Source organism: Trichoplax adhaerens, genomic scaffold, assembly GCF_000150275.1.
Source record: "Trichoplax adhaerens TRIADscaffold_8 genomic scaffold, whole genome shotgun sequence".
Classification (NCBI taxonomy): Eukaryota; Metazoa; Placozoa; class Uniplacotomia; order Trichoplacea; family Trichoplacidae; genus Trichoplax; species Trichoplax adhaerens.
Window position 1 is genome coordinate 2,342,856 of NW_002060950.1, and position 17,591 is coordinate 2,360,446.

At 33.8% G+C, this 17,591-nt stretch overlaps 3 protein-coding genes across 3 annotated transcripts; all 3 read left to right on the forward strand.

Annotated features, from left to right (window-relative positions):
• Nucleotides 1-2,198: 2,198 nt before the first annotated feature.
• Nucleotides 2,199-3,558, forward strand: TRIADDRAFT_28230 (uncharacterized protein; the record flags this gene model as incomplete). Its single annotated transcript, XM_002114608.1, has 2 exons — nucleotides 2,199-2,326; nucleotides 2,508-3,558. Coding segments are annotated over 2 exons (1,179 nt in total), but the record flags the coding sequence as incomplete, so codon positions are not given.
• Nucleotides 3,559-6,530: 2,972 nt separating this feature from the next.
• Nucleotides 6,531-8,808, forward strand: TRIADDRAFT_28403 (uncharacterized protein; the record flags this gene model as incomplete). Its single annotated transcript, XM_002114609.1, has 2 exons — nucleotides 6,531-6,876; nucleotides 7,778-8,808. The coding sequence occupies 2 exons, from the start codon at nucleotides 6,531-6,533 to the stop codon at nucleotides 8,806-8,808; spliced, it is 1,377 nt and encodes a 458-aa protein (XP_002114645.1).
• A 2,730-nt stretch (nucleotides 8,809-11,538) lies between these two features.
• TRIADDRAFT_28417 (uncharacterized protein) lies at nucleotides 11,539-15,734 on the forward strand (the record flags this gene model as incomplete). Its single annotated transcript, XM_002114610.1, has 6 exons — nucleotides 11,539-11,674; nucleotides 14,505-14,688; nucleotides 14,858-14,952; nucleotides 15,038-15,164; nucleotides 15,344-15,437; nucleotides 15,591-15,734. The coding sequence occupies 6 exons, from the start codon at nucleotides 11,539-11,541 to the stop codon at nucleotides 15,732-15,734; spliced, it is 780 nt and encodes a 259-aa protein (XP_002114646.1).
• Nucleotides 15,735-17,591: the final 1,857 nt, after the last annotated feature.

The following is a 17,591-nucleotide window of genomic DNA, read 5'->3' on the forward strand; positions in this document are numbered from 1 at the left end:
ATAACAAGGTCATAGAATACTTACCGCGGCAGCACTTTATATTGTTGTAATTACCGGTTATAAAGAAACAGAGTATGGATCTAATCTAGTAAAGAGATAATATTGCAATATAAATGGAAATTTGTGTTGAACGAAAGTACGCATATATATATATGCAATTATATACATTCGCTTTTAGTATGTTGCCAGTTAAATTATAACATCTACGATGCGTAACATGACTTCTATACAATGTCTCATAGCCTTCTTTTAAGACGACCAACTATCTGAATTATAATGGTAATTTCGTTATCTACCATTTAATGTAGCATTGCCACCATGACCATATGGCAATGGATTGTTGCGTACATAGTACAGCAGATACACGTGATCAAATAATGTTATGGAATGGCTTGCTAACGGACTATTACGTAGCTCTTACTAAAATAATTCCTCACTTTTAAAGAGTAGGAAACTGTAGACTGAAAGATTGAATCATTATAAATATAATATTGGCTCTTTCGTCTGCAAATTTCCACAAATCCCTATTTACTATTACGAATACGCGCACATCTATTTCCATTCTAGAGTACAGTATATTAGTTTAATGGTACTATAAACTCTCTAACTGGTTCAGTTGTCTCATTTTTGCTTCCCCAAAACAAGCTACTAACTGAAATTTTTTAAACTATATTGGTGTATATTATCAATACAGGATTAGGAACATTTCAGCTATTTTTATCGGCATTACTAGTCCGAATGTACATATATGCGTATATACTTAATATTTTAGTAAAATTCCTATAGGGTAAAAAAAGTTTGTCGTTATACAGTATATACTCAACTTCAGAAAAAGTATCTCTAAATAAGATCAAGAAACCTGCAGGGCAAATTCAACGGCAAAATGGACGGAGAGAAGCGGAAGAATTCATCGAAAGCGATTAAAGAGGAAAAGCAGAAGATCCTACTAGGAAGGAATGAGGAGCAGCAGAAAAATCTGTTAGAAAAGGAGAAAATGGAGAAACAGAAGAATTCATTAGAAAAGGGCGATGAAAAACGGGAAAATTCATCAGGATTAGAGAAAGATGAAAAGCATCAAAATTCGTTGGAAAAAGATGAAGAGAAACAGAAGAATCCATTAGAAATAGATGAAGAGCACAAGCAGAAGAATTCGTTCGACACAGACCAAGAGGAGAAACCAAAGAAACCACTAGTAATTGGTGAAGAAGAGAAGAAAAAGACTCCCTTAAATCAACCGAGCAATCTTGAAGATTCAACAGATAAGGAAGAAAACACTACCGAAGAAGCTGACAACCACTTTCTATCTCCACAGGCTTGCTCGGCTTATCTTAAGCTTTGTGCAACTATACTTTGGAAATTATATCCAAATAACATGTAAGTTATATTAAAAATAAATAAAAGCTTTGCTCAAGTCTTTCTTTTTATTCTAATTGTGCGCATGTTGCGGTATACCTTTTAAGTTTAACTAATTAGAAGGATTTTAAAAAAAATTGTTGAAGTTGTGTTATGATTGCTATAAATAATCTTGAAAGAATCTGGACGGTTTACTTTCGAATGTAGGACCTGGTGTAAAAATATCACTGCCGAGTTAAGTCAGCGTCTTAATATTTCGTCATCAGGTACGAGAGGAAACATTTTAAAATTACACCGAATGGATATTTACTAGCTTCTTTAGTATAGCTGTGACTTTCAATCATTAAATCTGTGAAAAATCACGCTGTTTTATTGACATTTCATTCTTTTGCATGCATGTAACTTACAGAAATAGATTCTATATATATGGCTTTAGAAAGTAAGGAGTCTACTGAACCAGAAGAGTCTTTGATCAAAACTTTGCAAGCTGATAATATCGTTAAAGACAACCTTGGGATAGTTATCCAGGTTTTAGCATATGCTATTTCATTCAATACGAGTCAAAAATCGGATACTAGTTTGATAGTTACGGCAACTTACTGAATGATTTCTCGTGAATAGCAATAATATGAAATTTGATCTATTGAAGATATTAGTAATCAATTTATCGTATCCTTTCTGCAGGATTTGATTGGATTTGGTTTGCAAACTGGTAAAGATTAAAGTTTTACCTTATTCCTTGACGTATTATTCTATGCCTATACTACACCCCTTTTATTTTTTTAGCATTTGTGACGATAATTAATAATTTGCATGCCTTTAAAATATATATTTCATACTTGATAGGACGTTACGATGCTAGATTTCGGGTTTTTGTTAGGCAGCTCTCTTGGACCTTTATGATTCCGTGGTTTGAGATTGAATTATTTGAAGAGAGTTGTTTGCAGAAAATTATAGAGTTTACTGAAGCAGAGTTAGTTGAAATAAGTGATATTTTTTAATGTTAATTAATTATGCTGACTGGAGTTGATAAGATTTGTGCAAAAATATACGCGTACAAGTGATTACTTTCAGTTATTTCTTTAGATAAGCTTGTAATATCCGCCTATTTAAAAGTATATTTTAGTATTTAACTGTAACTCGGTCACTCCTAGGGAAGAAGAAAAGCTGGAACTAAGAAATAAAGCATCCGGAAAGGCGAGAAAATATTGGATAATAGGAGTTGCAGGTGTCGGTGGAGGTTTTGCTATGGCATTAACAGGTGGTTTAGCTGCTCCGCTTATTGCAGCTGGTGGTGGAGCACTATTAGCGTCTGCAAGTGCGCCAGTAATCAGTCCAAACTTCGGTACTAGTTTACTGACTAAGTTATTTGGAATCCAAGAAAATCATTTAGCGTATTTTAAAACTGAAAGGCATTTTGGCCGTTCAAGTAATTGCGAATTTGACGTCTTAACTTCTGGACAGGAGTTACATTTCACAATTGCTATTTCTGGTTACTTGACTAGAAATTCTGATAGCGACTTCTACAAACAATGGTCGATGCTTTACCTCAGCAAAGAACAATATATCCTTAAATGGGAAAGACGTCATTTAGCTAATTTTGGTACGATCATTGAAGATATACTAAAAGAATTAGTTGTTGAGGAAGGATCAGGAATTTTACAGCAAACGGCTATACCGGGCCTTCATTCACTAATATCTTTGCCTGCACAACTTTCAAAAGCAGCTTATAAGCTAGAAAAACCCTGGAGTACTTGCGTCAAATATGCCAAAAAGGTTGGTAAACAATTAGCAACCGTCTTAATGAAAAGAATGGGAGGCTCGAGACCTGTTAGTCTGATTGGTTTCAGTCTTGGTGCAAGTGTTATATATTATTGCTTAGAAGAATTACAAAAACAGCCAAATAATAAAGGCATTATTGAGAGTGTTACATTGCTAGGAGCACCTATTGAACGAAATTCGGACGAATGGGAGCAAGTGGTAGATATAATTGCTGGAAAAATCATAAACGCCTACTGTAGCAATGATTGGATATTGCAAACAATTTTCAGAGCTACCACGAATCGAGCTAATATAGCGGGTCTATCGCCTATTGTATGTTCAAAAGGGAGAATTCTCAATGTTAATTTATCAGAACACGTTACGAATCATATGGATTATACTGTGAAAATGAAAGATATTTTAGAGTTGCTGAGAATACCAACTGCTGAGATCTACTACGAAAAGAAAGTTCGATTTCAACGTAACTTGATATTATTAAAAAATGCGACGACAGAAAATATAGAAAGACAAAAAAATGGAAGCGCTGCGAGTAAGCCTGAAAATGGCATTGAAAATCATGCTAGTGATCAATCGAAAGTAGTAATGACTACCTCTGCTGGTGATACAAACAGTCTACATGAAGCTAAAGAAGATAAGTTAAATAATTCTCATAACCAATTAGATATTGAAATAGAAGAAAATGATAAGAATCCAAATCCAGAAGGTAATATCCGTACTGTTGCTGACAATGAAATACATACTGACACAAAATCAGCTAATCAAGAGAGTAATACAGTCACTAGACTTGATGAGACACAGGAAATAACACTATCCTCAACTATCGAAGGTCCTGCATCAATAAGCGATGAATCTAATAATCGCAAGAAAGATTTTATTCAGGAAAGTGCTGCTACAGCTATTCATAATTCCGGGTCTATAGCAGAAACCCTGCCTAGCAATGTTACCGAACATAGCAATAAAGAATAGCAGTATAATCGAATGAAGCAGTTTTATTTAATAGCATAATCTATCTGTCACCAGCTACGCGAATCATCATGCTACTTTTACTAGCGAGGAAATATTAAGAATAATCCGGGGGTACCGTAGTCTAAAGCTATAAAGAATGATGGCCCGTGCTGGTTGTATGATAGCAATAGAAGACATATTTAAGCGCCTCAGAGTCCAGTATTTTGATACTTTAATGAGATCAACGGCTATTACTCATCCAGGACCAGTAACTTTTGTATCTAAATAACCTGACCTAAGTATTTGTAACTTAATTTCATTTCATACATGCAGTTAGAAATACTCGAGTCTTGAGTGATAATAGCAGATCAAAAGTAAAGTTAAAGATAATCCACTGAGGTACATGATCGCCATAATTTCTTGCAACATGAAGCTAGAAGCTGTCATAGAATCGAATAAAAATCTTTAGTAAATGCATAAGGCAAACCCCATGTTGCAAAGCCATTGTACCTTAGTGCATAATTTGATGGCGATATTGTCTGATTGTATCATTTATTTATTATTTATCGTCGTTTGTAATAATTAACAGCTAATTTTTTATCTAGTCGGTATCTCCCAGTTGCTTAGCAATTGAGATGTACAAGTGTGTAACTTTCAAAATGCTTCGCTCTATCGTATATTATAATTATACTAACTATTATTTTGGCTTACCGTGAATTGGAATATTGTCCTTTCTATATTAAGATTATCTAATTTATTATGGAATAAATGCGCATTTACAAGGTGTGGTACTGCGGTAAATTAATCAAGAGCTTACGTATCACGACGATTTTGCCAAGATGTTTCTCGCAAAGGCTTCCTTTCCGTGAACTTCATTTCTCTGAAAAATAGAACAAAAATTGCTGTAAAGCTGCGATTAGATTGAACTATTTAAAGATTCTCAAGTTAAATAAATTAAATAATACGAAGTTGTTGACTCATCGGTATAATCCTTTTTGATGGTGTAATACGCGTACACCATTGCAAATTATTCTTGCAATGTACAACTGCTAATGAAATCGAAAATTTTCTCATAAAATGATAGGATGCAACTGTAACATGAGTCACCGTCACTGTGTATCTGTATCTGAGTTAAAGTTACGTACGAATAATGCGTATTTCCTCCATTTTGATATCTGCATAATTTTAACCTTCTAAAATGGAAACTATAGCTGATGTCTTATACGATCTACGTATGTGGTCTATTCCAAGTCCGTGGTCAAGAGTATTTACAGTAGAGTACCATAAAGCATATACCGTTATTTTTAGTGACTTATTTGACTTTTGAGGGTTGTGTGTCAAATTGATTCTGTACAGCCAGTATATACAATATAGGTGTCATGGACTACTTCCTGACAAGTTTACTAGTCTAACGTAAGGCACTTTGAGTTTCTTCTACAGATTACTGCCCTCATCTTCCGAAAGATCTAGTAAGAATATGAAGCAACCGTCTCTCTCATCTACAGACAGTATACTGTAAAGACATACTTCAAATTGATTCTGTGCAGCCAATATATAGGTGCCATGGACTACTTCCTGACAAGTTTACTAGTCTAAGGTAAAGCACTTTGAGTTTCCTCTACAGATTACTACCCTCAACTTCCGAAAGATCTAGTAGGAATATGAAGCAACCGTCTCTCTCATCTACAGATAGCATACTGCAAAGACATACGTCAAATTGATTCTGTGCAGCCAATATATAGGTGTCATGGACTACTTCCTGACAAGTTTACTAGTCTAAGGTAAAGCACTTTGAGTTTCTTCTACAGATTACTACCCTCATCTTCCGAAAGATCTACTGTACTGTACAGTAGTAAGAATATGAAGCAACAGCCTCTCTCGTCTACAGACAGCATACTGGAAAGACATTTTGTGCAGTACAGTACGTACTGTACAAAACCCGCATTTTTTTCTTAGTACTGTAACAATCGGCGTACTTGAATTAATAATTACTTAGAAATTCGACATTGTACGCAAATTATAACGACGGATTCGCGTTATTGGATTTATGCTCTATGGTTTGACATACAATTGGTTAAACTTCTGTACATTTTTTAAATTTTACTTTAGTTTAAATACATAAAAATTTCTCAGACACTTTGTACTGTACTGACAGTGTACAGTGTACAGTACTGTACTGTACAGTACAACACAGTAAAGCTATGCCTCACTCTCTACAGTACATTACTATCAACTGACTCAAGCCATTTATCACAGTTGATTTCTAACTCGGTATATGACTAAAACTCTTTCAAGAAGAACGAATCCGCTATTGCAAAAGTAATTGTAGGCTCGACAACTTGTTCATTGATGAATGAAATTGAGCCAAATTGATATCTATTGGCTGAGATTTAGCTTAGGTGTATGTAGATTATCGTTATATAAAAATGGCTTTACCAATGGAAATTGTCATGCTTGCATGCTGTCTATTTTCCGTCTCCTTTGCTGTGCTGCTAATGATGAATTCGGCTCACTCCATGTCCTATATGGACGAAATCTTTCATATACCTCAGGCACAACGTTATTGCCGGTATAACTTCCATGAATGGGATTCAATGATTACCACATTACCGGGGATGTATTTGGCTTCATTTCTAATCGCTAGAGTAACCGTATGGATTAATTATCTAGCCATGGGTAGCATCGACTTTTGCTCTGTATTATGGCTTCGATTTCATAACCTAATATATGCAACAGGCAATTTTATCGTCATGTATAAACTGCTGGAAAAATTCCATTGCCCACTCAAGGTAGGCAGTGAAAAGAAGCGAATGATATTGCTATCCAACTACAGTACATGGTTGGAATGGATGCATTAATTTATTGCTACAGACGATAATTAGTTCAATGGCTTTCAACAACTTATCATTTTACTTCTACATATTGATGCAATGAGTAGAGTCTAGTACACAAATACATGATATCGTTTGTTCTCCCTATAGTTGTTATCAAAAAATTGATCTTGCGTTCTCAAATTTGCTATCATCTATTTTGCTTGCAACCAAGAATTTACGGTACTTTAACAGTGCTAGCTCATCTCCAGATTAAAACTGAGATAATGCACGGATCATTAATAACACACCGCTTTAATTAACAAAGTTTTAACCTTGGATAAATTACGGTACTCAAAAATATCAAGTTTATCAGAGTAGAAACTACTACTGGAAATTACTTTATTACTTTCACAGTATACTACGTAACACGTACATATGTGATACGATTTTAACTACTACATCGCTACGAATACAGAATATTGTTGACTTACAGATCATAATAATTACTGTACTGTAATGACAAAAATTATGCATCGTTAAATCAATGGAGTATACTGCACGTACATACTGTACAGGTAAGATACCCTTTCGCTAAGCAATATACTGTAGACTGCCTTTAATCTTTCAAAGTACTGTATAGTAGGTAAGTTACAGTACTTGGTGCATGCCAATGGTTCATATCGTCATCAAGCCGCAATTATTTCCCTTCTTAATATGCGCCTACGTACAACTATCACATAGCCTAATAGAGATATGTACTACTGCAGTGATGATCACAATTAACAATATTATGCAGGAAAGTTCGCGCTAATTGCCTTGCTTACGGATTGACTTATTTTAGAATCCCAAAGATAGAAGAAATGCCCAACTAGAAGCTGAAAGAGATATGATACGAATAAACTCTGGCGTAACTGCATTTATTATATCTGGCTTTCCTCTGCTCTATTTTTTCACCTTTTTATACTATACCGATCAAGGATCTACGTTTTTTACCTTACTGTGTTACCTGTTCTCATTGAATATGTACCATAAGACTGCTGCTTTTATTGGTATCATTGCAATTCTCTTTCGTCAAACCAATGTTATTTGGGTAATGTTTGCCGCCGGTGTTTCTATAGCTCAAATCTATGATGCATCATTCAAAGTATCAGCAGTGCAAGAAAAGTTAGCACTGTCTAAAGACTACCGCACCTACTATGATGTATTCATTTTAATCACTAAAAGGCAATTTCGCAAGATTATCTCCATTTCTTGGCCTTATATAATAGTGATTTTGGCGTTTATTATTTTTGTCATAGTCAATGGAGGTATAGTTGTTGGCGATAGAAATAACCATCAACCGGCCCTGCACATACCCCAGTTGTGGTATTTCCTGTCCTTTAGTCTATTTTTCGCTGCACCACATCTTTGTCGACCTTCCTATGTTTTTTCCTTCTTCAATGATGCTTTGGAGTATTGGTATCTTACACTTAGCGGAGTTGTCGTCATGGCATTTTCTGTTTACAAGTTCACTTTTGTGCATACGTATTTACTAGCTGATAATCGGCATTATACATTTTATGTTTGGAGAAGATTGTATAATGCACATCCATCTATTCCATATCTAATTATACCCATGCATTTGTATACTATTTATATTGTCTATAAAACACTTGCGGAAAAACGATCCAATCTCTGGATAGCTATCTTTACTGTTGCTGTAACTTTGGTAACAATCCCTCAACGTTTACTTGAATTTAGATACTTTATTCTTCCTTATATAATAATGAGGTTAAATTTTCCATTAATGCCGTATCCGTTCTTGTTATTGGAGATTTTTATATACTTTGCTATAAATTACTTGACCATTTTTAATTTTATTAGTTCACCATTTGTTTGGTTAAAAAGTGGTGAAATTCAAAGATTTATGTGGTAAAATATCTGTACTTATAATTATGTTACTGTTCTGTCACGCTGGTTACAACTGCAGATTCTTCTATCTGTTTAAATGACGATGGTTATTTCTCAGCAGCGCGATTATAAACAAAATTATCTTACTTTCTGCTTATTCCTTTAAATGACAAATTTTTTATCATTGATATCTTTATATTTTTATAAGTATTCGTGCAAATTTTTATTGATAACAATAGTTAAGGCACTATTTATATATTTAAAATGGTAATAAAATAATTTGCCTTGAAATCGTAGCGTCATAGAAAGTTAACATAGGAAATATGTAAGAAGTAATCATGGCGCAGTTTTATAACCTATATAAACAGAGTTTCAACATTACGATAGGTGTGCTGATAAAGCAGATAATTGAATTGACAAACTTTAAACTTGAATTTAGGCGGTAAGACGTAGACTTAGGTCTTTTTCGATTAAAGAGATAAATTATACAGGAAGCCATGATAGCAAAATCAACTGCAACTGATAATTCACTACGTGTTAAAGCATGCCGAGTAATTACAGCTTGTATTCAAAGTATGGACTCTTCTGTTTAGTCAATGGGAGAACGAAATCTTGATGTATAAAGTAATCATTGTCATATCATTTCATTGCTCTGTCTTTAGTTGATGTTCAAAATGAATTACAGGGAAACGCCATCACATGATATTTCATGTCGATGTAATTTTCACCACAAAAGAATAGCTGAACTCATTTTTAGCAAAACTTCCTTTCTAACTGGAGAAGCCTATCTAGTTTCGGGCTGACATCCGTTCATTCGTTAAGCCTTTCTGAGCCAGCGCAAGTCGATACTCTCGTAAATGTATCGTTATGCTTGTGTACCTTCACACAATTAAAGATATCGACTTCTTCAGCTTAAATCACTAAGTATCATAAATGCAATGAACATTCATGACGTTGGTACTACTTTACCAAGTCAGTATTTCCTAAACATTGCCTAATTCTATATTTGTAACATTAGTCCTGTTACAGTAAGTATTGGTGATTTCTTATCATTTTGACTGAAAGTTCAAATATCTATGATCTGGCTAAAATCCAATCCTAGCCATTTATCACGGTGTAAATACACCATGAATTGTGATACAGATTAAGTATTTGTGTCGTAGTAGATTTCTGCCAATATAGGTTAGTTTCAGTAAACTTTTGTAATTGACTTATAATTGCGAAAGTTACTCGTCAGTGCAACAGCACTACGTTGCCTAAATTATGAGTTTAAGAAAGTATTGTTGCTCACAGTGTTTCAGTGTTATATTAACTGGTTGTGAGCCTTTATGAAGAATAATTCTTATGCGCTATAGCAGCAGTACTGTATTCTTACTAGTTCTTTCAATAGATTAGGGTAGTAATCTGTACAAGCAACTCAAAGTAAGTGCTTTACGTTAAACTAGTAAACTTGTCAGGAAGTAGTCCGTGATAATTAGTAACTGATTTAGTAGTTCTCGCAACTAAAATAGCGTTGATCATATTAGGTAGAATAAAATAGAAGTAGCTCGATGTTACGAATTTTATCTATGTGACTGTAGTCTAGCATGGTATTCTAGGCCGAAACTAGAATAGTAGCTGACAGTGGCAACTTAGAAGAGCAAAATACTTTAGTTTATTCTTTATCAGGAGAGTAATCCTTCACACCATTATGCATAATGGCCGGTTAAAATCCGAATTAAGATCAAAACTATTAGAGTTTCGGTCTTTAGCCGGCTATGCCAGTGTTTTAAGTATATTGTTTATCATATTAATGGATTTTATTGCCCTACGGAAGTGTTTAGTAGTATGACTGGAAAGGATTAAATAAAAGTTTGTTTTCTTTCTCTTTTGCAAACAATCTTCCATAAACTATCTATACTCTTAATTCGGATTTTAGCTGGCTAGTATAAATAATACTTGCAATATATGATATATCGTTGTATATCCTGATTCAAATTCCACCAGAAATGAATTAACAGTAAGCACTACAGCCAATAATTAAATCGTTAGATTAAGTATAATAACAGTGGGTGTGACTTTACTTTAAGTAAGCGATAAATTTAAAGATAACTCGTGATTTCAATACTATAAAAGTAATGTGCAGTAAGTCAGAGCTCGGCTTAAGTCAATGGATCATTAAACAACTAAGAAAATTGGCATGCAATTTAATGAGCGCTAGATCGGACGCCAGTTAAAAATAATAGGTGATTGCTAAGCAACTTAATCATAAGCCTATTGTTTTCATTTAGATAAGGGACAAAGAAAACTTTAACTTCCTGCTAGGTCCAATAGATAACTATGAAATTACTTAGAGATACTGTTGTACACTACGGGTATAGACAATAAAGGCATCAAATTGCTAAAGTTCCTATTAAGCTTATTGCGAGTCACGCTTACTACGCAGAAATAACGTAGTAACTGTTGTAACTTTGGCTAATACTAAAAGTGGCACTACGCTTTCTAATCGATAAATGAACAGATGCTAATTTAGTAGACTTCAACCAACGATCATGGTGATCTAAATTTTAAAATTGGTGTCTTGATCAAGCAAAATTAGTCAATCTCATTGTTTATTGGATCATTTAATCAGTTTAATTACGTAATCAAGTGGCTCGAATATTATAAATTTGATAGCCTAATTATTTTTTTGAATTATCTTTTATTACACCCTGACGTCGATATCCTCATCCATATCTGGCGCAATAAAATAAAGTAATAGCTTGGCCAAGATAACATGAATTATTCACCACAGCATCATCCTAACCGATTTGTCAATAGCATCTCTTGTCGAAAATGTGGCAGACCTTGTTCCGGCGAAACTTTGAAAGTTGCCAATGATTTTTTTCACTCCAAGTGTTTTACATGTAAAGGTTAGTTATAGTTAAAATTCTGAGATGACGATAACAATATCGCTCCATTAAATGCTAATTAATCGTCAAAAAAAAGTTACTACTAGTTATTTAATCGCGGTCATTTTTTATTAATAACAAAAGTATATTTTCTTAAAGAAATGAAACAATTTTCGTAAATTTGCCTCTACATGATGGATTCTAACAAAAAATGCACTTCGCATTCTACAAGATAGCATCTTATCAAAACTGCCAATAAATGCAGCTGCATATATTGAATATTTCAGAAAGTTATTTTAATTGCACCTAAATAGAAATACGTTCGATTTTAGTTAATAATTTTGATTTCAATTTTGTTGATCGTAATACTGAGTGCTAAGCAGTCACCGTTTTGCTTTTCAAAAGTTTACCAGGTAAGATCCCTATTAGCTTTGTAAGCAAGCGAATGAGAGATCCTGTTAATTCGTTCGATTGCTGTGTTGCAATGATTGCAATCATCAAATTTCCAATCAATGCCATAAAACAAGACCTTTTCTAATTTATAGACTCCAGTAAACATACGAATGACACGATTAATTTACCGTAGTAATTTCACTACTGTAATTAAAATTTTTAGACTATAAATGTAACGCAAATGGGCAGCCCATCGGAAATCACCAACTGCAGTAAAATCAAACACGATCGCTTCTAACATTGTAAACTTGTAAATAAGATACAATAAAAGTACGTTCCAAAATTGCAATCTTTAAACATAAATATGCACCAGTCTCATTTTCATAATTTACGAAACTTCCTTACTGTTTACGCAGAAATAATCAACAAGGGAGTAAAAATGATGAAAAATCAATGTTGAAGTTACTAAGAAAATTTTGTATGTACACCCATTATGCTATAAGAACCTCGATAGAATAGATCAGCCTGTATAGCTGTTTATATCTTCTGTCAGACGATTACGTACATATTGAAATATTCACAATTATATTAATGATTGTTGATTACTTGTAGTCCTAATCGTGGACTACAATTAACACACTACATCATTTTTTCCTTCATTTCTACAAACTTATATGGTCAAACATACACATTAGTTTTTGTTTTATTGAATTAAAGATTACATTGATAGTTTACTACCTCAATAATTTCTAATGAAGGCAAATTCTGCATATCTGGTAATAAGTTATTATAATGTAAGCAGCGAACTTGAAATAATATAGTTAGCATTCAGCTTAGTCTAGTTATCTATTTATCAGAAAGAATACTGACGTATGTTGAAAAGTAAGGTAATAAAACCCTGTAATTAAGGATATCGCTACACTTTAGCTAAATTCGAGGCGAAATACATCTACTTAATGGTAAATAGTCAAAATTTATCCGTGAAGTGCTTCCATTTTTTATCAAGAAGATGAATTACAATAGCAGCAGTCAAAACATTAATTTTGCTGCTCCGTAGAAGCAGCCATGCTTGAATTCCAATAAAGGGCTTCATAAGTTTGAATATTAATCTTCGTAGAAATGTTAGAAAGAGTAATTTAACTTGGTATATCCGCTTATTAAGCAAGTAACAGTTTTCTGGTAGGAATAGAAAAAAGATAATGGACATAAAGCAGGTCACAGTTCTGCAGTGTTAGTGGTCATCTTGACATGAAGAATTTATTTGTCGGTTAATGCCAAGTTGGTCATTACAATAGCTGTCAAATATCATTGTCAAATATCATTGTCGCTTCTCTATACCAGTTTCGCCATTTTGATACCCCTATTTCAAGTATTATTGTCACTAATCGCTTCGTGATGGCCCGCAGCAATTTTTTCTTTACGTGTTTAGTAATGCGCTAGGATAAGAATTAGAATAAGCATTTATCAACACAGTTTACGTCATAGGTAGTGGCTATTTGATCCAATATAGAGCAAATTAAAATCCTAGATTCAAACAAGCAATATTATTATAAAGGATACTATCTTCAATATAGCTAGCATTGTGGATTAGTTCATCAGATTGATAGAGTTAATGCTAATGCTAGAATAAAAAGTTTCCTTTTTATTTTTAATAAGATTCGGATAGACACAGAGAAGAATATAACAATCTACATAAGCTAATGTAGGTTTTAATCGAGCTCGAGTAAATTTATTTGCCTTAGTTTATTAGCTTTGATTCATTAATTGAAAGCAAATTAGACTAGGAGTACATTTTCATATTTCACTGTTTTGCTGTCCCAAAAAAACTTGTAACAAGGGAAACCTATATCAGAAATCCAGAAAATACTAGATTTCTACTATTTTTATATAGTCTACAACAGACTACCAGCGACTACACCGAACCTAGGTTAAACTACTTTTTATCAAATACGTCGCGACTACTAAGGCCAACACAGTTACATTAACTGACAGCATTCTGTTCAATCTAATAATGAATATAAGTTACAACGTCAAACTTGTTATATAAATTCGCTCGATGCACATCAGAATTAGAATTGAATAAGTTTATTTACGCTATTATACTGGAAAACTGCGCACTGCTTTATTACTGATTCAAATTATCTACCTAATTTTTTTAATATGCAATTATCGTACCAGTAGTGCTAATCAAAGCGAAGCGCTAGATAAATCACACGATGCTTTAACACCTTAACAATTGTACTCCACAAACGTTCTTATTACAACAGAAAACTTGGTGCATTTAGTTCGCACTCAGTTACAGGTTGTAATAATCTATGAATGAGACAGAATTACTTACTTCGTATTGATGCACAGCAAATTTGTTATATCTATAGTAGAATTAATTTATAGTGGGTAGGAGCATCTCAATCTTTACAGTTAAAACTAACTACGGATATTTTTTATCTGCTACCTGCAGTTTGTGGTGTAGCCCTTGTTAATGCCGGCTATTTCAGTCAAGGCGAGGATTATTATTGTGTCTATGATTACCATCGTATTTATGGCACCAGATGCAATTTTTGTGGTGGTTTTATCGAAGGTGAAGCGATTAAATGTGCTGGAGAAGCCTTTCATAAAAGATGCTTCGATCAAAAAGCAAATCGGTAAATTGGATGCTAAGTGTGTATCACGGTTTATCAAATGATCACATTGTTTGATATGTAATAATATTTCTACAATATGGTATCAAACTAACCTTGAATAAGCCATTTAATAGCTTGAACTACTTTTGATAGAAATATTAATCATATCTGTTGTTTCGTATCATTTCAGATCTTTACCATCTGCTACTAATGATAAATCTCCTAATAAATTGCAATCACGATCGCCATCTTCAACAAAATCAAGCGAAAATATCATATATCCAAGTAAATTGAAATTAAAAATTAATGAAAGTAAAGTAAAGTTCATTATTTAAATTATTTATTGTTTATCTCGTGAAACATAATTTAGAATGCGGTGGTTGCAAACAAGAAATTCGCGGCGGTCAAGCATTAATCGCTCTAGATCAACAGTGGCATACCTGGTGTTTTACATGCAATCGATGTGGAAAGCAATTATCAGGCGAATACTTAGGAAGGTATAAATAAACTCATTATTAACGATACAATGTCATCGGGGGATTAGCTTGGTTATGCATGTGCTTGTAGATGTGCTTGTAGATGTGCTTGTTCAGTACTATAAAGTGCCTGTTTTTCTGTGGAAATAACCTTTAGTGTTGCTTCTGATGCTAAATCATATCTAATTTGACTAATGCAGAGACGGCATTCCATTATGTGAAGACGATTATCTGAAATTATATGGTATTATTTGTGCTGGGTGCGGTCATTATATCGTCGGCAAATTTCTTGAGGTAGGTCTATATTTAGTAATACTGCATTATTTGAGATCACATTAATAATATCTCTGAAAGTAAGTTGAATTATCGTGATGATATATTATTTTAAAGCATGCTTTAAATCAGATGGCTTTATTTTATATTGTCAAAATCGTATATTTATTTAAGGTTGGAGAAAGAAATTTTCATTCTGAATGTGCTCATTGCGTTCATTGCACTGAAACATTTCGTGAGGGACAAGAAATCTTGATCTATAAGGACGATTTATTTCACTCTTCTTGCCTAAAATCAAGTGCTTTGGTAAGGTCTTAGCGGACTTAAATCTTAGCAAGGCTATCAAGTCTCAAATAGTACTGTAAATTCAACATAAAATATCGCATTTCAACCCCATGGTACCTATGAATCCCTAAGTAACATATTAGATATAATTATTAATATAGCAGATTAAAGTATTGCCCATGATGACATTGATAGATTTAAAATTGCTAATTCAAATTATAGAGAAATTCTACGTCATCAACTTCCAGTAGCAAGAATGAAGGTAAGCAAAATAATACTTATGATGCTAATTCCGAAAGTTTTTATTTATAAGTCATTACCGCTATAATATTCTAAATAAATTTATATACGTACAAGCATCAAATAGATCCTAGTAATATATCAGTAGCGAGATAGATTTAGAGTTGAAATAGTTTTAGGAAACAATTAGTACAAGACTTGAATAATCATACTCGCATACGTATGAATAACGATCGCAGTGAAAGCTCTTTAAACTAATCTCTGAGAAAAATAAAGTAAATCTGAAGCAACCTTACTCTTTAATAATAAAAGCATAACCTCCTTTGATGGTTAAATTTATAGATGATGTTGTTAAAGGAAATAATCGTAGTCCGATGTCAAAAAATCTATTCCATGAAGAACCATCTCGGCAGAAATCACCAAGTAAAGAAAACTTAGCAACGGATTCGGCTTCAGACGCTATCGCTCCAACAGATTCAAACCACAATGACCTATTTCGTAAACCAACAACTCTCAATAGCTCATATTCAATCGGGCCATCTCAGCAAAACCCTGCTCAAATGCAACGTAATGCTAATATCACTTCCCAAAGACAGCCAAGTTTAAATCAGCGAGATTTCAATCATAATAATGGCTTTACTCATGAACTACCAACAGGCTCAGGATATTCTTATAGGAAATCATCACCTAATAATTCAATTCACCGAGATTCAACTCATCAGTATTTTAATTTTAGAGAAACAGCACAAAATAATAGCAACTCCCCAAAAATATATAACCGGCGTCCACATAATGAGGGCCATAGTAAAGCAGAAGTAAATAGTAATATTTCGCATCAAAAGCAGCCTTCTCAATGGCAGCAACAAAGCAATGATGATACCGTATATCAAAGTCCAATGCAGCAGAGCTCGTTCGGTAAAGTTTCAACTCGTAATGAGCCCATGGATGAAAATGTATTTCGTAAACGCCCAACGCAGACAGTACCTTACCAACCAAAGGCACCCGCTAGTAAAAGGATCATTCAGCAAAATTCGAATCTCCAAGAATCAGTCCCTAATAATATATCTCACCTAGAGTCTAATCATAAAACACAAGCTTATCAGAATTCTTCTTTGATATCAGGAACCGCATATCAGGCAAATAAGAGTGCATTTCGTAAATATAGACCTGACCAATCAAAGGTAACTAGCTCTTCTAATAACTATAACTTACGATCAAACTATGAGCATGATAACGATTTGTCATACTCGAATCCAAATCGGCATATGATTAGTAAAAGTTTACTAGATGAATCGAACAAAAACCATTATCGACAAGATAGCGAGCTAGGACATCGATATTCGGTTGCCGTAGAAGAGGATCGGGTAAATAATATGTTGGAACACTTAGATCTACATTCTGGCCGAGGCTCACCAAGATCGAACAAGTCATCGTCGCATATATCACGTTCAAAGTCCATGACCATGCTTAAATCGCCTTACATAAACAAGGCTAATGAGCAGCATCGTATTAGATCACAGTCGTCTGCAATGACAAAACCAAATTTCAGCTCAAACTACAATCGCCTGTAAATTTTTCATGCCATTAAAAGTTAGCAAGCACGTTTTATTAGATCATGGCCGACTTCATGGCCATCTGTTTCAAACCTTA